Source organism: Hyperolius riggenbachi, chromosome 4, assembly GCF_040937935.1.
Source record: "Hyperolius riggenbachi isolate aHypRig1 chromosome 4, aHypRig1.pri, whole genome shotgun sequence".
In the NCBI taxonomy this organism is placed as follows: Eukaryota; Metazoa; Chordata; class Amphibia; order Anura; family Hyperoliidae; genus Hyperolius; species Hyperolius riggenbachi.
This window is the reverse complement of record NC_090649.1, coordinates 403129064-403152673: the sequence shown is the minus strand read 5'-3', so window position 1 is coordinate 403152673 and position 23610 is coordinate 403129064. Positions and strand designations below refer to the sequence as shown.

The 23610-nt window shown below is 42.4% G+C and overlaps 2 protein-coding genes across 3 annotated transcripts in view; one reads left to right on the top strand and one right to left on the bottom strand.

The window, feature by feature from the left end:
- The window catches only part of POLR1B (RNA polymerase I subunit B), a 50863-nt gene extending 50431 nt beyond the window's left edge, over positions 1-432 (bottom strand). The window contains exon 1 of the mRNA XM_068232296.1: positions 30-432. Coding sequence (XP_068088397.1) covers positions 30-206 — 177 coding nt within the window. The 5' untranslated portion in view covers positions 207-432. The remainder of the gene's footprint in view (positions 1-29) is intronic.
- On the top strand, positions 308-18422 carry NANP (N-acetylneuraminic acid phosphatase). Of its 2 annotated transcripts, none has more exons than XM_068232297.1 (3): positions 308-554; positions 8722-8836; positions 14110-18422. In XM_068232297.1, exons 1-3 carry the CDS (start codon positions 442-444, stop codon positions 14743-14745), a joined length of 864 nt encoding a protein of 287 aa, XP_068088398.1. In that variant the 5' UTR covers positions 308-441; the 3' UTR covers positions 14746-18422. The 2 variants fall into 2 exon arrangements, with proteins under 2 accessions (XP_068088398.1, XP_068088399.1); XM_068232298.1 differs by having other exon boundaries at positions 463-549.
- Positions 18423-23610: the final 5188 nt, after the last annotated feature.

Sequence of the window (23610 nt, the reverse complement as noted above, 5' to 3'; positions counted from 1 at the left end):
TCCCTAGCCGATGCAGGTAATCTGCTCACCTGAACAGCCTGGTAGAGCCCTTCTGTCATGGCTTGGTTGAAAGAGTCAATGTGGGCTCTCGTGATGTCCTGCAGAGGAGGGTACTGCCTTTTCCCAGGTCTGCCATACTTAGGATCGGTCAGTTTCTTCAGGCTAGGCTGTGCGGGCAGATCCTGCCACTTCTGCGCGGTGAACATCCTGCAGGGCAGCCTCCTGGCACACAGTCACTCTGAGCCCGGGCAGCACATGTGCAGGAAGTCAGGCTGGCTGCAGGCTTCCGTGCATTTCCGCCAGGAGGAGCAGCTGTCATGGCATTTCGCTCACAATCTGCCCAAACATGTCTTCAGTCCTACACGCTGTTGTACAAAGGCGGCCATTTTCTTGAAGACATTGGAAAAATGAGCCGGCGGCCATATTTCCGTAGTCCAAAAAATGCTGCCTTCCACTGACAGGAAGAGAAAGCCCAATCACGCCGTCTTCCTGTTCCTGCTGGTGGTTGGCACTGACTTAGTGGCAGGCAGTTCACACCGGGACATCCTGGTAAAGTATGGTGTTCAGCCCCAACTATTTAACGTCTTGAGAAACAGTGACAGATAGTGATAGATTAATCATAGATATTCGCATTCCATTATATATTATATATAAAAAATGTATAATATATAAAATATAGGCTTGAATAATAACGAGTTTTGCTAAGATCTGCTCTAAGGTCCCTGAACTTGTAACTGCTTGTGAGGTTGTGAATGAAAAGGAGTCATGTACTTTGGAGGTGCCCATTGATGGTACCGTTTTTAGCGAACAATTATATTTTCGATCAGATTATGCCGCTTGTGTCGCATGAAAACAGAAGCGGATGGGCCCAATCAATCTTGAATACAGTGATTACTCCGTTTGGTGGATTTTTTTCATAGATATTATTATAACTGGAGTATCGCAAGTTGGATTTTTTAGTAGTGTGAATCAATTAAATGGGATCATTTCTTTTAGGCCACATTCACAGTGGCCGTTACGTTCACTGTGACAACAGGAACGCAAAGGGTTGGGACAGCGGCACCACACTTTACGTCAGGTACAGTGAAACATACAGTCAATGAAAAGTATGCTTCACTTTTAACACATGTGGTTAGCAGAGTTACAATGCCACAACCCGTTATATTGCAACACTCCTGCTGCACTGTGAACCTCGCATAGGTGGTGCATTGCAGTGTGATAAGCCGCTTTACAAAGTGCACGTTACACTTCAACACACCTCTGTGAATGTGGCCATAGGCCCCTTTTACATTTGTCTTTTGCGTTGTAATGCGATGCACTTTCTATATCCCACCTCAATGCAAAAACAACAATCCTATGACCCTGCAGCAGAGTGCCCTGACAGGGTCATATGTATAGGACTAACCTTTGGAGAGGGAAGCCTCTGGGTCGTTCCAACACTGTCCTGTCTACAAAACCACTTGTCAACAGCTCGTGTAGCCACAGTAGCACGGGCCTACTTGGGCTTCGGCAGAAAAAGCTGAGCACGATCGGGTCCTTGCTACTGCATGTGCGTGAGCCGCCTGCGCAGTAGCATGTACCTGATCGGGCTTGGCTGTTTCCGCCAAAACTCCAGCTGGTCAGTGCTACTGCACAGACACAGTGCAGCTGTGCTTTAGGGGTCCCTGCTCGGGAACAGCTTGGTGGAGGAGAACTGGAAAAGCCTTGAGAGGATCCTCACAGGTCTGCTTTAAAGGATACCCGAACTGAAATGTGACATAATGAGATAGACATGTGTATGTACAGTGCCTAGCACATAAATAACTATGCTGTGTGCCTTTTTTTCTTTCTCTGCCTGAAAGAGTTAAATATAAGGTATGCAAGTGGCTGACTCAGTCCTGACTCAGACAGGAAGTGACTACAGTGTGACCCTCACTGATAAGAAATTCCAACTATAAAACACTTTCCTAGCAGAAAATGGCTTCTGAGAGCAAGAAAGAGGTAAAAAAAGGGGAATTTCTTATTAGTGAGGGTCACACTGTAGTCACTTCCTGTCTGAGTCAGGACTGAGTCAGCCACTTACATACCTGATATTTAACTCTTTCAGGCAGAGAAAGAAAAAAAGGAACACAGCATAGGTATTTGTGTGCTAGGCACTGTACATACACATGTCTATCTCATTATGTCACATTTCAGTTCGGGTATCCTTTAAAGAGACACTGAAGCGAAAAAAAAATTATGATATTATGATTTGTATGTGTAGTACAGCTAAGAAAAAAAACATTCAGGGCCCTTTTCCACCAGCGCGTTTGCGCTGGCTGAATCGCAAAGTCGCAAACCGCTAGCGATTTTACAATCGCTACGGTTTGCTTTTTAACATAGGAATCACGGTAGGTCATTTCCACTACCGCGATTCGTTTTTTACCCGAACGCGAACGCGCGGCGGAGCGATATTTGCCGCGATTTTGCTATGCAGTGCATAGCATAGCAAAATCGCGGCCGCAAAACGTCGGGGAATCACCGGTTTTGCGATTCAGCAATCGCTAGCGTTCAGCGTGAACGCTAGCGACTGCAGGTGGAAAAGGGCCCTAAGATCAGATACATCAGTCTAATTGTTTCCAGTACAGGAAGAGTTGAGAAACTCCAGTTGTTATCTCTATGCAAAAAAGCTATTAAGCTCTCTGACTAACTAGTCATGGAGAGGGCTGTTATCTGACTTTTATCTCAACTGTAATTGAACTGTTTACTTTTCCTCTGCTAGAGGAGAGTTCATTACTTCACAGACTGCTCTGAAAGACTCATTTTGAATGCTGAGTGTTGTGTAATCTGCACATATTATAGAATAATGCAATGTTAGAAAAAACACTATATACCTGAAAATAAAAATATGAGAATATTTTCTTTGTTGCTAATCTTCTAGTAATTATTCATAGTACACAACCAATTCATTATATCATATATTTTTTTTCGCTTCAGTGTCTCTTTAACCCCCTTGGCGGTATGAAAAATACCGCCAGGTGGCAGCGCAGCAGTTTTTTTTTTTTTTTTTTTTTTTTAAATCATGTAGCGAGCCCAGGGCTCGCTACATGATAGCCGCTGCTCAGCGGCATCCCCCCAGCCCCGCCGATCGCCTCCGGCGATAGGCGATCAGGAAATCCCGTTCAAAGAACGGGATTTCCTGGAGGGCTTCCCCCGTCGCCATGGCGACGGGGCGGGATGCGACGTCGGGACGTCATTGGGAGACCCGATCCACCCCTTGGCGCTGCCTGGCACTGATTGGCCAGGCAGCGCAGGGGGGGGGGGAGGCCGCACGCCGCACCGGATAGCGGCGATCGGGCGCGCGGCGGCGGCGATCGGGGTGCTGGCGCAGCCCAGCAAAAAAAAAATTATGAAAATCGGCCCAGCAGGGCCTGAGCGGCACCCTCCGGCGGCTTACCCCGTGTCCAGCACGGGGTTACCGCTAAGGAGGTTAAAGGACAACTGAAGTGTGAAGAATATGGAGGCAGCCTATTTTCTTTTACAATACTAGTTGCCTGGCAGTAGTGTCTGAATCACACTAGATACAAGAATGCAGCTAATCTTGTCAGATCTGACAATATCAGAAACGCCTGATCTGCTGCATGCGTGTTTAAGGTCTACGGCTGAAATTATTACAGGCAGAGGATCAGCAGGACTGGTATTGCTTAACCTACTTTGGTTCCTGCACGTAGAAACTACGTCCAGGCGCACTCCAGGTGCACGCGCACTCCCAGCTGCGGATTCGGTAGCCAGGGAATCAATGTATCGGGCTATGGTGCCCGATCACTGATTCCTCTCCCCCGCTGAAAAAGCGACAGCTTCTCTCGGAAGCTGCGCCTTTTCTGGCCGTTCCCTCCCCGATGCGCCACTCTAAGCGTGTGTTACGCTTAGAGTGACGTCATGTAAGCAAACTCATGGCCGCCATCTTGTGGCCAAAAAGTAATACTACAACTGAAAATAAAAATAAATTAAAATGAACACACATTTACATTATAAATCTATTGTTTACCCCCCACCCTCCCAAAACTACCCAAATAAAATGTTAACTATAAAAAAAAAAAAAACATTACAATAAAAAAAAACATGTAAATATTTACCTAAGGGTCTAAACTTTTTAAATATCAATGTAAAGATGAAATATTTCTATATTTTTTTTATTTTAAACTTGTTAATAGTGATAGATGCAAAATGGAAAAAATGCACCTTTATTTCCAAATAAAATATTGTCGCCATACATTGTGATAGGGACATAATTTTAACGGTGTAATAACCGGGACACATGGGCAAATACAATACGTGAGTTTTAATTATGGAGGCATGTATTATTTTAAAACTATAATGGCTGAAAACTGAGAAATAATGAATTTTTCCATTTTTTTCTTATTCTTCCTGTTAAATGCGTTTACAGTAAAGTGGCTCTTAGCAAAATGTACCCCCCAAAGAAAGCCTAATTGGTGGCGGAAAAAACAAGATATAGATCAGTTCATTGTGATAAGTAGTGATAAAGTTATAGGCTAATGAATGGGAGGTGAACATTTCTCTCGTGAAAACCACGGAACCTGAATGGGTTAAAGAGACACTGAAGCGAAAAAAAAATATGATATAGTGAATTGGTTGTGTACTATGAATAATTACTAGAAGATTAGCAGCAAAGAAAATATTCTCATACTTTTATTTTCAGGTATATAGTGTTTTTTCTAACATTGCATCATTCTATAATATGTGCAGATTACACAACACTCAGCATTCAAAATGAGTCTTTTAGAGCAGTCTGTGAAGTAATGACCTCTCCGCCGGGCGGATCGCTGGTAACCAGTCTTATCACCTGAACGATAGTCTGTACACACGTCAGATTTGACGCGAAAACGTCCGAACGACGGAACGTTCAAACGACGGGTCGTTCGCTAAAATCCGACGTGTGTATGGGCCTTAAGACTTAGTCGGAGAGCTTAATGGCTTGTTTGCATAGAGATAACAACTGGAGTTTCTCAACTCTTCCTGTACTGGAAACAATTAGACTGATGTATCTGATCTTAATGTTTTATTTATTAGCTGTACTACACATACAAATCATAATATCATAATTTTTTTTCGCTTCAGTGTCTCTTTAAAGGGACTCCGAGAAGTAAATAAAAACAAAATCGGAACTTACCTGGGGCTTTCTCCAGCCCACCATAGGTCGGGAGGTCCCCCGGCGTCCTCCTGGCTCCTCTCCCGGTCCCTCTGCAGAAATCTCACTCGGGGCTGAGACTTCCTGAACAATGACGCTTGTCGTCATCACGCCGGCCGATACGCATCATCATGGCGGCCGGCGTGACAGTACTGTGCATGCATGGTTTTCTAACTGTAAACAGCGCATGCACAGTAATGTCACGCCGGCCGCCGTGATGACGACAAGCGTCATCGTTCAGGAAGTGTCAGCCCGACACTCAGCCCCGATGCCGTCAGTCTTCATTTCTGCGGAGGGACCAGGAGAGGAGCCAGGAGGACGCCGGGGGACCTCCCGACCTACAGTAAGCTGGAGAAAGCCCCAGGTAAGTTCCGATTTTGTTTTTAATTACTCGTTGGAGTCCCTTTAAAAGGAAATAAATATGGCAGCCTACATAGCCCTCTTGCTGCAGTTGTCCTTTAAAGTGGGATTGTCAGCCATAAAATCAAATTCCTTTTACCTACTGCTCTGTGTTTATCATGTATCATGTCTACTAGTGTTGTCCGGATCATGAACGATTCGGATCTTTGATCCGAATCTATTTTGTGAGTCGAATCATCCGAATCATCAAAATGAGTGATTCGGATCGCAAAAGGGGCGGGGCCAGGAGCGACACGCCCCCTCTCAGCGGGCAGCGGGGTCCTGGAAGCAGAGCTGAGATGGATCGCTCTGTTGGATGGGGAGCCAGCCTTGCAGGGAGACAGGTAGATGAGAGAGAGGGGACATGGGTGCCACTGCCAGATATGTGTAGAGCACACATACTGGCTATAATGTGCTGCTGATTATAGGCTGTCTGTTCGTAGTTGTGTACAGTGAACACATTGGAAGCTTTTGGCTCAGCTCAGCATAGCTCAGGAACTTTGCAGGCACTGTGATTGCAATGCAATATGATCCTCCTGCACTGCTCTAAACAGCTGCACTTTACTTCTGGGAATGCTTTCGGGGACTGCTTTCTTTCACTGTGCAACGTTTGCATTCAAAGTACACAGATGAGCATATAGGTGAAATACATGTAAAGCATATGATTGCAACATGTGGGTATTGTGTGCAAACAAACATTTCTGCTCTCTGCTCGTCCCTCCTCCCTTCTCTGTCCACTCCCTGCCCTCTGTCCATCTTCTCCCCTTCTCTGTGTTTCCACCCCCCTCCCCTTCTCCTGTCCACAGCAGGGAAAGACCTGTCCTGCTATTCATTTCACCCCCGAATGCTTCGGTAGTAAAATGATCCGAGGTTCGGGTCAAAGATCCGGATCTTTTCAATGATCCGATTCGAATCATCCGGATCATTGAAAAGATCCGAACTTCCCATCTCTAATGTCTACATCCTGACCCTGCATTGCAAGTATTCCAATGCTAAGTGTGGTTTGCCTTCTTAAAACAGAAGGAAAGTGCGATAATTTGGCTTAAAGTGAACATCTGTGGTTACCCACAATGCACCGCTACTGAATAAGCAAACTTATGCCCCAGAAGCCAAGCTTGCATCCAGAACCGCTGGTGGCTAGCAAGCCTATAGCTTTAATTTTTACAGAGCCATACCAACCCAGACAGCCTGTTTCAGACCTTTGGGCCTCTTCAGTGCATAGCAGGGATTGATAGGGCTCTATGGGATAGGGCTTGGACCAGCACAACACAGTAACCAAGCAACTCGGGGTGACCCAAAACCACAAGGAAGGTATAGGGGACTTAAAGAGACCAAAAAGCCCTCCTACTGCATGTGGGATTGATGTGGCTCTGTAAAATTTAAAGTTATGGGCTTGCTAGACACCAACGGTTCTGGATGCAAGCTTGGCTTCTGGGGAATAAAGAGATAATTTGCATATTCAGTAGCAGTGCATTGTGGGTAAACAGATGTTCACTTTAATCTGAATTATCGCAAATTCCTTCTGTTTTAAGTAGACAAAGCACACTTAGCATTGCTTTTTAGTAGGAGGGCTTTTTGGTCTCTTTAAGTATTCCAATATAATCATAAATGTGTCTGCTGTAATGAATCTTATGTCAGTCAGCGTGGCTGTTTTCTGGTACATTGCCGGAGAGAGAGAAGCTAAGAAAAAGGCTTGTTATCTACACACACACACACACACACACACACACACGCACACGCGCTTAAACCCATCTTCTTGCTGATTGGCTGAGGGCCGTTCAGTGTGACACGAGGCTGAGAAGCGGATTAGAAGGGAAATCATCTCATCCCTCTGCAGTAGCTGCTGAAATCTGATTTAAATTCTGCTTTCATGTGTTTATAGACACTAGATATGACAGTGCTGTTCTGCATACACCATTTCAGGTAGAGGAGTAAGGCTGTGTTCACATTATAAATCGCCAGCGCTAACGCAAGCGCTGAGTAATTTATACTATGATTTTTACATCACTTTTCGCTTAGAAAAGCTCGTTTATAAGTGCTTTTCACTTCCTGATTTCAAGCAAGAAGTGAACTCTTTAACCCGGAAATGAATAAATACAATGTATTTATTCATAAAAGCGCTCGGGAAATTGCTGTACAAAGCACTTTTTCAAGCGCTTTGCGATTTCCCTATACCTGCCATTGAACCAAAGTGCTCAGAAAATTTTACAAGTAACACGTTTGTGATTTCAAGAAAATTGAAACGCTTTACATGTGAACACTGGCATAGGAAATCATTACACAAACGCTTTTAGGCAATTTGCAAAATCGCCAGCGCTTAAAAAAATCAGCAATATCAGCTGATAGTGTGAGCAAGCCCGGAGGAAATTACATCAGGATTGGCTTCAGTCAGAGGCGTTAAAGATGTAAAATGCCAGAGGCTTCCCATGTCCTCCACAGCCCCACTCATCCAGTACTAGGACCCTTTGAACATATCCAACAATATCAAGAACTATAAAGGACCACACTTCTTAATGATACTTGGGCCCATATGCAATTAACTTTTTCTCCTGATATTTTCAAAATTATCAATAAAATGCCCTTTAATCCTCCAGCAGGCACCAAAGTGCTCAAAATAGTTTTGATAGTACTTTTTCACCTACTTTTTAGTACTTTTTCAATTGCAAATTGATGAAAAATTATTTTAAATGGGAAATGAAAAATGATCTCCTTGGAGAAAACTCAGGAGAAAAAGTGAATTGCATATGTGGCCCCTGGTGTTTATTACAGCTGACACACTTTTTATTTAGTTTAGAGTTAGATACAAAGAGCCATATGCAATTTACTTTTTCACCTGTGTTTTCTCCTAAGTGATAATTTCACACCTTGTAAATAAAATGCTTTTTACACCACCAGCAAGCCAGAAAATACTCAAAAATAATGTTGACAGTGCCTTTCCATTTACTTTTTGGTACTTTTTCCATTGAAAAGTGCTAAAAAGTTATTTTAAATCCAATATGAAAATTATCTCCTAGAAGAAAACTCAGGAGAAAAAGTGAATTGCATATGGCCCAAAGTATTAAGAATTGGATAAATAGTAAAAACGAATAGACATGCTTTCCATATTGCCCTGACATGACATTTAGTGCTATATATAGTTTATTATTTCCTTCCAGGTCCAGTGCTCAGAGTCCTTCAGAAATGGCTCTAAATGGTATTAAAGCCATCTTTTTTGATTTGGACAACACATTGATTGACACTACTGGAGCCAGTAGAAAAGCCATAGAGGAGGTAAATATGTTATGCTTCCTTCTTGTAAAATTCAGGAAAAATGGTGTGGATGCATTTGATGTCTTCAGAGTTGAAATGGTATATTTGCTTAGTGAAAAAACAAGGCGGGAGGGTGTTGAAAGCAGAGGTCTTAGAGGGTAAGTTCAGTTTGGCATTTTTGTCTTTTGTTCAAGGTCCCTTTAAAGCTAGCTTGACACCAGATTCTACTTTGAGAAAATCTGCTTTCTGCTGGAGCACCGATAAAGTTTATGTAGGGCCTGTACACACTGCTGCGCTTGGGCAGCGTTTTTAAAATCGCGTGTTTTTTAATCGCAAGGTCTTTTTTAAAAATCATGAAAATCATGATGACCTGTACACACTGGTGCGATTTTTCTATTTTCATGGAGGCTTTGCGATTTTAAAATCGTATGCGATTTTAAAAATGCAGCGCAAGAGCAGCAGTGTGTACGGGCCCTTACTCAGCTAAGCAGTCACTGAAAATGTTGAATAGGGGAGGTTCTGTAGGAAGCGCCTTGGGCACCGCTATAGCACTAGTGGTATAGTGTGCACCCGCGCACAGGTAATGCCGGACTCCGAGTTGCTACGACTCAGAGGGAGAATACCATTTTACACCTCTGGGAATTTGAGCGGCAGCAAGGTGAGCTGTCATTCGGCTCACCCTGCGCTCTACTCACCTCCGGCGTACATTTACGTACGCAGCAGTGCATTATTAGTTACAACAACAACAAATAACATTTGTAAAGCGCTTTTCTCCCATGGGACTCAAAGCGCATAAGCATGGCTCCGACCATCGTGGTACAGAGGAAGAATTTTATAAGTCTGGAAATGCCAGGCTAAACAGGTGGCTTTTCAGTCTGGATTTGAATAGCTCCAGGGATGGTGCTGTCTTTACTGGGTGTGGCAGGGAGTTCCAAAGAGTAGGGGCAGCATGACAGAAGGCTCTGTCTCCAGATTTTTTGAGGTGCACTCTGGGAGTGACCAAGTTTATAGAACTTGCTGATCTGAGGTTGTGAGAGGTGTGGTGCAGCTTCAGCAGGTCCTTCATGTATCCAGGGCCCAGATTGTGCAGGGATTTGAATGTCAGCAGTCCAATCTTGAAGAGTATTCTCCATTCTACTGGTAGCCAGTGCAGTGAGCGAAGGATCGGTGTAATGTGCCAGTGGCGAGGCTGGTTTGTTAGCAATCTGGCAGCAGCATTCTGCACTAATTGCAGGCGACGCAGGTCCTTTTTAGGGAGGCCAGCATAAAGGGCATTGCAGTAGTCCAGCCGTGATGTGATGAAGGCGTGGACTAGGGTTAGAAGATCCTCTGGGGGAATCAGATGTTTAATCTTTGTAATGTTCTTCAGATGAAAGAAGGAAGATTTAACTACAGATGAAATTTGGTTTCTGAAACTCAAATCCCCATCGATTAGTACGCCAAGGCTGCGCACAAGGTTGGAGCTGTTTATGTCTGAATTCCCAATCCTGATTGGTGTTGCTTTAGGATAGAGCTGTTTTGATGGCGATTGTTGGCTTTGGACAAACAGGACCTCAGTCTTGTCAGCATTCAGTTTCAACCAGTTATCATTCATCCATGCCTGTAGCTCAGCTAAGCAAGAGTTTATTTTTGGGGTAGGGTCTGTTCCACCAGGTTTGAAGGACAGGTATAGCTGTGTGTCATCGGCGTAGCAGTGGTACGTCAGGCCATGACGTAGGATAAGTGTACCGAGTGGCAACATGTAGATTGCAAACAGAAGAGGGGATAGGATTGATCCTTGTGGCACTCCGAATTGTAGAGGTGCAGGTTTGGACATTATAGGACCTAGAGATACTCCCTGTGTTCTGTCAGTCAGGAATGATCTGAACCACTGGAGGACTGATCCACTGATGCCACAGTACTCCTGCAGTCTGTTAAGCAGGATTTCATGGTCAACTGTATCAAAAGCCGCTGAGAGATCCAACAGGATTAGGATGGAGCATTCCCCTCTGTCCCTTGCCATGAGCAGGTCGTTGCAGACTTGGATGAGGGCTGTTTCACAGCTGTGGTGTTTCTTAAAGCCAGATTGTAGAGGGTCCAGGATGTTGTTTACTGACAGCCTGGTTTCAAGTTGCCGATAGACAGGTTAGGCATTTTCAGAAATGAAATGACTGAATACAAATAAGTGGAAATCACTGTTAATATTAAAATAAAAAGTGTACCTATACAGTATAATCTCGTTATAATAAACTCTTATATAGTAAACATTTGGGTATAGTAAACTGCCTCTCCAGGTCCCGGACAATCTCCATTATAAGTCTATGGGAACAACGTATGGTATAGTAAACTCTGATATAATAAATATTCTGTTATAGTTAACGTGTTTTGGCCCCTACGTGACGCCGACTCTGTATATAGTAAACAGTGGGCGGTGCATGCATCATATGTCAGTGTGAAACCCATGGTCAGCTGCTCTCTTCAGGCTGGTTGTGAGTGAGTTGATGCCTAATGACATTTGCAAGACAAGAGGAATGGCACCAGCGCTGGATATACAGTACTGTACAAATAAGCAGCCTGGGGAAGATGAGGAATAATGTGAATGTAAACAAAAGAGGATGCAGCATTACCACTTCCACTTTGCAATCACTGATAAAAGTATTGTCACGGTCTTCCCATGGGATTGTACACACTCCCGGGTATCTCTTCCCTTGTTAGCGATGACGCTCCTGGTAGTGTGTGGAGTGCAGTACAGGATACTTTCACTTGTAGTGCAGATCAGAGTGGGCCTACTCGCTGCAAAACTGAGGAGAGTGGAGAGGAGAGTGCTAAGTCCCGTTCGCCGAGGTATCAGAGCCATTCACATTACAGATTATGGCTTATTATGATTGGCTGCATTTTGAAGAGAGACTTCATGAGTGGCTCAAGTGTGAGCAGAATGTTTGCAGGACTCGTGATGCAAGTTCTGCCCAGGGAGGTATCCGAGCCACTCACAGGAAGCGAGTGGCTGCTTTTATTCAGTGACAGCTGCAATTTTCAAGAAGCTCTGGATACTGTACCAGCAATTTGTCCAGCCTGGTTATGCAGCCCTAAGTTATACTTAACCTTGTAGTCCATCAAATGTGCAAGTGCTTGTACTGTACCTCCAATGGGAGGACAGAGTTTCTCCTTTGCAGCAGATAATGTACCAGGGCATGCTGGGCCATTTCTAGGATGATTTCTGATATAGTAAACCACTTTTCCTGGTGCCTTGGAGTTTACTAAAATGAGATTATACTGTAAATCCTTATTAAATGAATTCTATGTTGTGCTAACCATCCTCTGCTACCAACTGTCAAAAACCCGAGCGGTTCTTGCCTTTTTCATGATTGCTAACTCAGTAAAGGACCAGCCTTTAAAGCGTTGCCATCATATATATCCGGCATAGCGGGGTCTGAACCCTCTATAACAGTAATTATAGATTGACGGTATACCTTGAAATGAATCAGAGCACTCAGTGTATGATTTTATATAAAAAATTGTATTTGCTTATCATACAGCATATATACAAAATATGAACAGTTCCAAGTAGTGTTTCCTTCTAACAGTATTCCATCTTATCAAGGCTTTATAGCCAAGCGATCATCAATCTTCTAAGTACATTCAAAAAAGAATATAACAGTTGTGTTATGTAGAATAAGATCAAAAGTAGTCTCAACTGTATCAATAGCTGTGTATCTAGTAGCTGTGTAAAACTTGTAGTAATCTTCTTAAAGAAATAGCATAAAAATAGCTTCTAAAAAAACTTTTTGCTAACATCTTAATAAAACTTAATGCTGAAAAATTAATAAAGTAAATCACCAGAATATTAAGCATATTACCCCTTCTCTGTCATCTCTTCAGCATCTAGAACCACTTGTGGGAAGGTAGCTTCTGCCTCATGTGTCTTCTCAGGAGATTGTTGGGCTTGTGCAAACTATGAGCTTACAGCTCCTACCTTTATAGGGGCTGGAGGCAATATGGCTGCCTAATCTGGAACTTCCCTGGATCCCAGGCTCTGATTGGCTAAAGCTTTCGTGCGTCAATGCTTTATCATGTTTTGATTTCCTAAGTCACAATATTATTGTTTATAAATTCTTAATTACCTTATCTTGTGGGAATTTACGTCATTTGGAGTGCTTGACATTTGATATAGGGTCATTTCTGACGCACTTAATTAAAAATGGACGTCAACAGCCATCTTGTCTGTTGGCTGACCCAGACATGGAGACTAAACAATGTCATTCATGACGCATTTCTGATAAAGTGTTCGCTGCTAATTATGTTGGAATGTCTTGGTACTTCCCCAGGTCAGATTGACACTAACACAGACCTGTAAGAGCCTTCAGCAATTTAAGGCTTATTAAAACATACAGGGCTTCTAATATACTTATTTAAATATAAAGCTTATTATATAATTCTTCTTAAAACAATTAATCATAAAAGAAATAATTGCACATTAAATCTTGATAATATAAAATCCTTTTCCATATATTTGTCTTTCTGATGAAGAAATAAATATCTAATTTCAACCGGCAGAGGTCAGCATTTAATAACAAATAACAATCTATTAATAATGTTGGTTTTATAAAACTATGTAACCACCAGGTGGCATCATGGAGCCATCTTTAACTAATTGGGAAAACCCCTTGCTTTATATTTTATATCTTCCATGTTTTGACTTTCTCTGTCTGGGAAATGTTTTGCTGGCCTTGGCCTTCAAGCTAAGAAACATGTCAACATCTTCTAAAACTAAAACAATCTCACAAGAAGGTTTCACAGACCCAAATCATCACTAGCTTTTAAATATAATTTAAAGTAATAGATTCTATTATATAGGGTTTAACAATAACTATTTCTTTCTTTAAAGGGTCTGTATTGATCATTAATATTTAGATTAATATATCTGTGTGTAATAATTATGTGCATTTATAATTACTGCAGTAATGTGAGTTTAACTTGCTTCTCTGTCTTCACACAGAATCCTCTTTAAATATCAAGGCCACGCACTAGCATAAACAAGAATGCTCTGACTTTTTGTAACTAGAATAATCTTATAGGCCTCACAGCCTGGAATATGCTATGTCACAGAGCAATATAAAGTACTCTAACTTTTCACTTTACCATGAAATTTTGCATAGAACATTAAAACTTAACACATATCCATATGACATCTTTTCCTGCATAAATAAAACCGCTAGAATTCTGACACTTGGTTTCTTTTAGTATCGGTGGCAGTTTTACTTTAAGTGTTCAAGTTTGTTTTTACAAACTGTTTTTTACATGTTCTATTTGTACAGGTGACTAAATTACTCAAAGACAAAAGCCAATTTAATGAAGCAGAAATCAATATTATTTGTCATAGTTTTCAAGCAAAACTACTTCATGAAACATTCGATCCCTCTGAAATGACCATTGATGATCTGCGAGTCTTGCATTGGGAGAACTCCATGCAGGAAACCAAGCCTGGTGAACATAAGGATTTGGCAAAAGAATGTTATGGACTGTGGAAGACAAAGCGTCTCCAGCTCATGACCCTGCCAGAAAGCACCAGAAACATGCTACTTGAACTCCGGAAATCTGCACGGTTGGTACTACTGACAAATGGAGACAGGCAGGTCCAGAGAGAGAAAATTGAGGCTTGTGGTGCTGCTCCATTCTTTGATGCCATTGTGGTAGGAGGAGAACATTCTGAAGAGAAGCCAGCTCCATCCATCTTCCTCTACTGCTGTAGCCTGGTATCTGTGAAACCTGAGGACTGTGTGATGGTGGGCGACAATCTAGATACAGATATCCAGGGTGGACTCAATGCTGGTTTAAAGGCAACCATCTGGTTAAACAGGAATGCACGCACCACTGCTGATCCCCATCCTACACCTCACTATACTATACATTCAGTGAATAACCTTCTTGGACTTTTGAAAAATGTACAATAGACTTTCATAGAAAAAGTAGGAAACCTTCTCCATTCCGTGTGGAGTATGTAAGGAGACTAGATTAATACAGAATAAGCCTGAGCTGCACCTGATACTCTTGCAGTGGGTCTGCTTTTTACACATAGAAAGTAGTTAATAATTATTGAAGCCAGAGTCAAAGGGTTTCCTTTAGGTTGTATCTATACATGAAAAGGCCCATAACAAAACAACAACTATAACTATACGGCTATAATGTACATCAGTCTCAAAGGCAATCTTCTAATGATATAACAGTACATACGCCTTAGAACAATGAGGACGATGTATTAAGCACTGGTAATATTGCCATGTCACATTCCTGTTACTAATAGCATGACCCACAGTACTCAAGTAATATAAGAGCTGATATGGTAACACACATGAAGCAAATAGCATAATGCGCTACTATAGCAACGCTCGCATTACTCGAGTACCGCGGGTCGCGCTTATAGTGTAACATACGGTACACTGCTGGCGTAAGTAGCGGAAATATTACCGGTGGTAAGTGCATCAGGCTCATTATCATAGTTCCCATACTGACAAAGCTGTTCTCCATAAATCTGTATATCCAAACGGACAGCATTGGATAGCTGCAGGGCTCCATGGTAGGTGCTTGGTGTGCCATAGTTTTAGTCTTGGCTTCCTACTTTCAGTTTGAATTGAAAATTGTTCATCTCTTCTGTACTTCACATTGCATGCATTTTTAGTGTGTTGAACTCATGACAGTACATTTTACTTCAGGTTTTTTTATGGTCTTCTATGTCAATGGTGCAAAAAATGTATTTTCCACATTCTAGATGCACAGAAATTGTAGAATAGAGGCATGCACAGTTATTAGGAACTGGACTGCTTTAGGGCCTGAGCCCACTAACGCAGTTGTGTGCAGTTGTGTCCGCTTTTCAGCAAAACATCAATGTTACAAATGCTGAAAAGTGGACACAACTGTGCACTACTGCATTAGTGGGCTCAGGCCCTTACAGAGTTGTTGTAGTACCGTAAGTAATGCCACTGACTTCAGCTCATGTTATCTGTGTACTGTGGTTAAACTGGTGATGCGCAGGCCTGGATTTACATCACAGGAGCCTATAGGCACAGATGTCCTGGCACCTTAGACTTCACTCTCCACAGACCTACAAACCTCCGCCAAACCGCACCAAGTGTGCTGGCTAGCCCAGCTGTCGCCTCTCCCCTACTTCTCCTGCCCGTCATAGGTAGCTACAGGTGCCCCTTAGTATTATGTAGCCAGAGCTATCCTCAGTATTAAGGAGCTAGAGGTGCCCCCGACTGAAGGAAGATCTCATCAGTAGAATGTCGAAAGCAGGGTGAGCAACCACTCATTTACACTCTGCTCAAGACTCTGTATAGAGAAGGAGGGAGGGAGGCGCTCAGGGAGAGAAGTGAGCCGCCTTTCCATCATCATGCGCCTGTAGGCACGTGCCTACAGTGCCTTATGGTAAATCCAGCACTGGGTGACGGTAAACATTGAAGTATATCTGTCATGACAGAACTACCGATAAGGACTTGTCAGCTCCTACAACCTTCAACATCCTGACTCTCCTGTTTTACTATTTATAATATTTTTGAAATCAGTCGTCTGGAGCAAATACACAGTACAGTTTCTTTTTAACTTTGCTTTGAGTTTCCTGATTTGCCTACTTGTTCCAGGTGAATCATTTACAATGATTACAGACAAAGGATTTTCCTTATGGTCAGATGACTAGCATTATAGAGCAAGAGATCAGTGACATCCTGCTGTAATGACAGGCATCTATGAACACCTCTACATAAGAGAAAATACCAGAACATAGCATGCATTATCACTTGTTTTACATGTTGGGCCCCACTGCACTCTTCCAAAGTCCACACATAAGCATGCCCAACATCATCCCAGAATGCAATGCGCCATGCCATGTATCGTCCAGACCAGGTATTAATACGACAAGGCATACATGCTTTAAAATTTTGCATTAGATTAGCCTTGTCAACAGCCTTCAGGTGTGCTTTGGTTCACTATGGAAAATACAAAGGATGTCCTGGTAAAGTCAGACAGCTTGTATTCTATACTACTTATGCTAAATTCCCCCTACTTGTGGTGGCTGGACAGTGTACTGGTTAAGGGCTCTGCCTTTGACATGGGAGACCAGGGTTCGAATCCTGGCTAGGTCAAGTACCTATTCAGTAAGGAGTTCAAGGCAAGACTCCCTAACACTGCAGGGTGGCCTCCTGAGCGCGTCCCAGTGGCTGCAGCTCTTGAGCGCTTTGAGTCCAACAGGAGAAAAGCACTATACAAATGTTCAGATTATTATTATTATTATTACTATTGCAGACTAGTCAGCATAGTAGCAAATCCTGAGTTGACATATAATTTGTGTGTTCTTGCCAATTTTCCATGTTTGCGCCCCAATGACATTATTTCCATTTTCCCTCACTTCCCAAAAACATAGTGAAAGGTTAATTATCTCAGGGATGGGCATTATGTAATTGGAAAAATACCCAGCTTGGCTGCTCCTTTTCCATTATAATGTTAGGTTTGGTTCACACATAAATCTGCAGATTTCCAGTCTGTTCCAGTATTGTCCTGTTAGTTTTGCATCAGTTTTCTATAAGTTTTTGTGAACACACCCATAGAAACACATATAAAACTGATACAGGACTGGATCGGAATGTATACCTCTTATGTGTGGAGACTGAATCAGTTCATTTTGGCGCTGAAGCTGGGCCCAGCCATAGCACTAGTGCTATGCTACGTGCGGGGCGCGAGAGTAATTTGGGGATCCGGAGATCGCTAGACCCCAAATTAAATCTCCCTCGAGTTGCTACAACTCGAAGGGGGTAAAGTATGTAACAATGCCTGGGAGTTTAGCGGTATCAGGGAGAGCCGTCATTCGGCTTGCCCTGCACCCAACGCCTGAATTATATGTACTCTGTGGGTACAGCCATAGAAACGCATACAAAACGGATACAAAACTGACAGGACTGGACAGGCCTGGAAATGTCCAGATTTACGTATGTGAACACACCCTTAGAAACACATGCAAAACTGACGCCAACTGTCAAAAAACTGACAGAACTGGACTGGACACCTTTTTATGTGTGAACCAAGACTTATCCATTATAATGCTCCATATTATAGTGTGCAACATTATAGCCTTATGATATGATTTCAGTATAATAGTTCTATACAACCGTACCTCTGATGATTATTGACCTCCTATAAATCTTACATTACCTACTCATTTATTAATACATGAAATGTGACATTGAATTTGTTTGGGTCCAGGAGCTGAATTTTTGTATAGAATTCTTTTGTACATTTTTGGTAGTTTTTGTATTTTGGGAACTTACTGGGAAAAAGTAACATACACACAGCCAGGGCTGTGGAGTGGAAGTCGATGAGTTGGAGCAATTCTTAGGTACCTGGAGTCGGAGTCGGTGGTTTTATAAACTGAGGAGGCGGAGGCGGAAGATTTTTGTACCAACTCTTGGTGTATCTGTCAAATACGAGTTACAGTAGTTTTTGCCCAGTGCTGAGTACTGTTGCCATTATAGCAAATAAGAGCACCTTAATCTTGCTCTTTTGGAAATTCATAGATCACTTTAAACTGAAATAGAAATGTAATTTGCACAACATAATATTAAATAAAAAAAACACTTGTGAAGTAAGCTCTTTATTTATTGGAATTTATTTTGTTAAGTGAATTGAGACTGGGGGACTGGGTAAGACACCCTTCATCAAGGTGACATTAATCATTTTAATTGCCTTGGACATCTTAGTTCCATGTGGATTGACACTACTCTGCATGACTGTGCCTATTACCCACTTACTTATAGCCTTCACATATAGGGTAGATTAAGATGAGACTAATATACTGCACTGAGTGGTGCCTGCTCAGGATATCAGGCTTTACAACTGTAGTGCTCTGATGTTACTATGATGTCCAGGACATTTTAGCATTCTTGTGCAGTCAGACTATATTTATCTACATCTTACTGCAGAAAATTAGGTTTCAGCTGTGCAACACTACACAGCATCATCAGTGATCTCAGCCACTGACATTAACTTCAAAATGTGCATTGCTTTTATATATTAAAGCACCAGAGGCAGTCTTTTCAATACAAGTGCCAGAAATACTGGGATACAAATGGAGCAGGTGCTTAACTCAAGGATTCTTATTGGAGACTATGGGGAAATCCTTCATTTTTGCATCCGTTTAGCTTTAAATTTCTTTGCGTTGGCTTTGATAAGTGTGCCCAGTGTGTAGTGAAAATTATGGTCATTTTTAAATGTGGGGCTCTATGGTCCATTTCAGATCTTCAGGATGCAACTTGGTAAAGTCCAGTATACCATGCAGTAAGGCTGGGCTCCCACTCCACCAAATCACACCATCTTCCGCAATGGATAAATAGTCGTATTGACAGATGTAAATCATCCGTTCACACATGTATGTTAAGGTAGCAGATTGCAAAGTCCTGTCCTGCACTTTTCTGGACACAGCACTGAAAATGGACATGTCATAGCATACTATTTATGACATGCCTGTTACAACGGGCACAATGAAATCAATTCACAGGCACAGAGGATAATACATTGGATCCACTGTGACTATCCATGTTGTGCCTGCAGTCTAGTGTGAACCCAGCCTAAGGGGGTATGCATACATACAAGGACTCTTACCTCGGAGGGATGATGACGTAAAGGACAACTGTAGCGAGAGGTATGTAAAGGCAGCCATATTTATTTGCTTTTAAGCAATACCATTTACCTGGCTATCCTGTTGATCCATTGCTTATAAGACATTTAGCCACAGACCCTGAACAAGCATGCAGCATATCAGGTGTTTCTGACATTATTGTCAGATTTGACAAGATTAGCTGCATGCTTGTTTTAGGAGTGATTCAGACACTACTGCTGCCAAATAAACCAGCAGGGCTGCCAGGCAACTGTTATTGCTTAACCAGTTCACCCCCAAGGGTTTTTACTCTAACGGACCAGAGCAATTTTCACTTGTCAGTGCTCCTCCCTTTTATTCCCTAATAACTTTATTACTACTTATCACAAGAAAATGATCTATACCTCGTTTTTTTCGCCACCAATTAGGCTTTCTGTGGGTAGTACATTTTGCTCAGAATTTTTTTATTCTAAATGCGTTTTAATGAGAAAAAAACAAAAAAAAATCATTATTTCTCAGTTTTTAGCCATTATAGTTTTAAAATTAAACATTCTCCTGTGGATAAAACAAACACTATTTTATTTGCCCAGTTGTCCCGATTATTAAACCATTTAAATTATGTCCCTATCACAATGTATGGCGACAATATATTATTTTGAAATATAGGTGTTATTTTTCTGTTTTTGTTTTTTTTTTGTTCTGGCCATAATCACCAGCCCCAATGTAATAAATTAAAATTAATTTTCACCCATAAAATATAGATAAAAATAAAAAGCTGAGTCTCTAAGGCAACTATTTATTTATTTTAAGCTGAGGGTTGGAAGTATAATTTTATTAATTTTATTAATGATGTGTATATACTTGTATATGTATGTATTTTGTATGTGTAACATACTTTTTGGCCACGAGATGGCGCTAGTGAACACTTCGTTATAGGAAGTGATCACCTTTTTTTTTTTTTTTTTTTTTTACACTTTATTGAAATGTAACAATTTCCTGTTTTTGTGAATGGACGTAGCCGCTGTTTGTGGTCACGTCCATTCACTCCAGGCACTTCGATTGGGTAGAGGACCGCTCGGCCCTCTTCCACAATCACTCAGCACAGGATCCCGACGGAAACGGCGGCGGTAGCGGTGGCGGGAACGCGCGACGTATTAAAACGTCATGTTGCTGTTACTAGGGTAAAGCATGACGTTTTAATACGTTAGTGTGTCATTAAATGGTTAAAAGGAAATACATATGGCAGCTTCCATATTCTTCTTACATCAGTTGTCCTTTAATCTCTTGAGCGGCAGTGCAGGGCGGCAGTGCAGGGCCAGTCCAGGCTGTACATGTGCATCACCAAGCTGGCAATGCGATCTGTTGCTGTGGAGGGGGGATTAGGGCCAATGGAGAGGGTGGGAAGAACAGTGCCCTCAGCTAGTGTTTGGCAATATCAATCAGCCAGGTGGATCTGGAAAGGCCACATAGGCCTGGGCCTTGAGCGGCAGCAGCCCAGGGGAGAACCTGAAAATGAAAGGGGTTGCTACATATGAAAGAGGAGGCTGAAAATGGGGAGCAACATATGAATAAAGGAAAATGATGCCCAAGGAAGCTGTTCATGAAAGAGAAGGGATTCAGTACATTGATGCACATGGAAGGGGTTGGGCTGCACATGGAATGGGAGGGGAGCTTCTGCACATGAAAGGGGAGCAACAATATAGTTGGCCTAGGGGCACAGATTAAAACATTCAAAATGGAATTTGCGCTACTTAACCAGCTAGCACTGAAAATAGACATAAACTTGGGGTTGGTTTACGCTACAATGGACCAGGTAGTGTACTGTAAGATGGCCACTAATGGTCCAATTCTCCAAATAACCGACCGATCCAATAATACAATCAGTCATAAACGATCGATAGGGTCCACTAACGGAGGAAACGTGTTCCCAATCCGATCAATGGACTCAATCCGTAAAACATTTCTGATGGATTGCATTTATCTCTATTTGTTAAAAATTGGCAACAGGCTCATAGGAAAGAGTATGTTTGGTCTGCTGTTGCTTGCTGTGGTACATGGGCAGTGGGTCTAGAGTGAACCAACCCTTACTCAAAGTAAAAGTGCAACTGGATGTTTTTTACTTGCAGTCTCCTTGGATCACAAAGTGTGTGTGTTAATTAGCGCAGTTACATTACGTTAGCTCCCTTGTGCGATTGGTAAGATCTGTCCCAGGAGAGGACATCAGGACGTGTGCTCTTAATCCCTAGATAGGTTTGATGCAATGTTTTTTTGCATGTCTGCACTATGCATGTTACAGGGCCAGAGTTAGGACACCTATGTTTACCTAGGTACTTCTGCGCAGTATAGGGGACTAAGCATAAGAATGCATTCTTCTGTGAACTAAGACCCCAGCTTTTAACTTAGCTGTAGGGATAGCAGTGGTGCCTGGATGAGTGAATCTGTGAATGCATTTGTTTGAACATTTGCATGCGAGAGTGCGACGGGTTAATAGATTTTTGCTGTTTTCTGGCCACACCCCCTTCAGCACCTCCCTTTCCTTAAAGAGTAACTGTTAGGCTACAAAAGCTAATTTAAACCTCTATTCTCCTGTGTTAAACAGTTCAGAAGGAAGCCAAAAAGGCAATACTGAAGTTAAAAATCTCTTTTACTTTGTTGTTGGCTGAATAGCAATCCTCTTTATTCCCAAGCTCCTAAGGAGGCCGCAGGCCGCATAACAGATACTGCAGAGCATTCTTCTCCCTACTGCACTCCCTTGGTCCTCCCTTTCATTTCCCTATCCCGCCCTAAGGCTGCTTTCACAGTGGGAAGTTACAGGCTCATGTTACAGCAGCCTGTAACTTGCAGCCCAACTCACAGCACTGAAAAATCGATGTGCTGTTCACAGTGCACATGTTGCATTATACTGCACTAGTCTGCTATTGTTCCTATCCACATGGCTAATTAATATGCACTGCACAGTAGTGTTGTCCGGATCATGAACGATTCGGATCTTTGATCCGGATCTTTTTGTGAGTCAAATCATCCGAGATTAGGTTCACAGTTGATGTCTGAAAGAAACAGGACTTGCAGCTTCTCTCACTCTGCTGCAAATGATTCAAAGACTCGGTTCAAAGATCCGGATCTTTTCAATGATCCGAATCGAATCATTTAAAAGATCCGGACTTCCCAGTATAGAACTAAAACGGCTCACCTCTGTTCATCTAACAGCCTCTCCAGGACGATCGCCCGCACCCCTCCCCCTCACTGACAGCATGATCGCATGCACCCCCCTTGACCCCCCCCCCCCCCACTGAGTGACAGACAATATGCCCCGTTAGACCAGAGACTGGCGGGAGTGTCTGAGGGCTGGAATTTGGGAGGGCTAAAGAATCATCAATCAGGAAGCAGGGTAAGGGAGGATATTACATCACAATTGGCTTCATACAAGACAGTTAAACATGGAACCTGTCATGAGCTGTCAGGAGCATCAATCTCTGCAAATACTATGTAAAAATTCTGTGAAATCCAAACGTGGACAGTGAAATGCATATGTAATGTAAGTACAGCCAATATTTAGCTACTGATATATGTGTTTTTTTTCTCTGAGACCCTATACCTAAAAGCTCCTCTTTAATAACTTATTTAATGTCCTAACTAGAGGTGATGTGCCTGGATATATGTGTTTTTTCTTGTTACTGACCCCTGTGGCTAGGGTTTTAATTCAGTGCACTCCCTCCTTCCCCTGTATGTGTTTTTTTGTCAGCATGCACACAGCTTATGCTAGTGTATGTGCATGGTGCGCATGGGTACATTACGTTAGCTCCCTTGTACGATTGGTAAGATGCGCTATCTGTCCCAGTAGAGGACGTCAGGATGTGCTCCTAATCCCTAGATAGGTTTGATGCAATGAATGTTTGCATGTCTGCACTATGCATTTTACAGGGCCAGAGTTAGGACACCTATGTTTACCTGGGTACTTCTTCGCAGTATAGGCGACTAAGCATAAGAATGCATTCTTCTGTGAACTAAGACCCCGGCTTTTAACTTAGCTGTAGGGATAGCAGTGGTGCCTGGATGAGTGAATCTGTGAATGCATTTGTTTGAACATTTGCATGCGAGAGTGCGAAGGGTTAATAGATTTTTAATTAGCGCAGTGTCTGTAGGAGAGTTTACAGTCATTCATACATGCCTGAAGGAC

Coding starts and splice junctions, on each gene's coding strand:
- NANP (XM_068232297.1), top strand. CDS start 442: ATGCTGCCTTCCACTGACAGGAAGAGAAAGCCCAATCACGCCGTCTTC. Junction 555..8,721: donor CACCGGGACATCCTGGTAAA/GTATGGTGTTCA, acceptor ATTTCCTTCCAG/GTCCAGTGCTCAGAGTCCTT. Junction 8,837..14,109: donor GTAGAAAAGCCATAGAGGAG/GTAAATATGTTA, acceptor CTATTTGTACAG/GTGACTAAATTACTCAAAGA.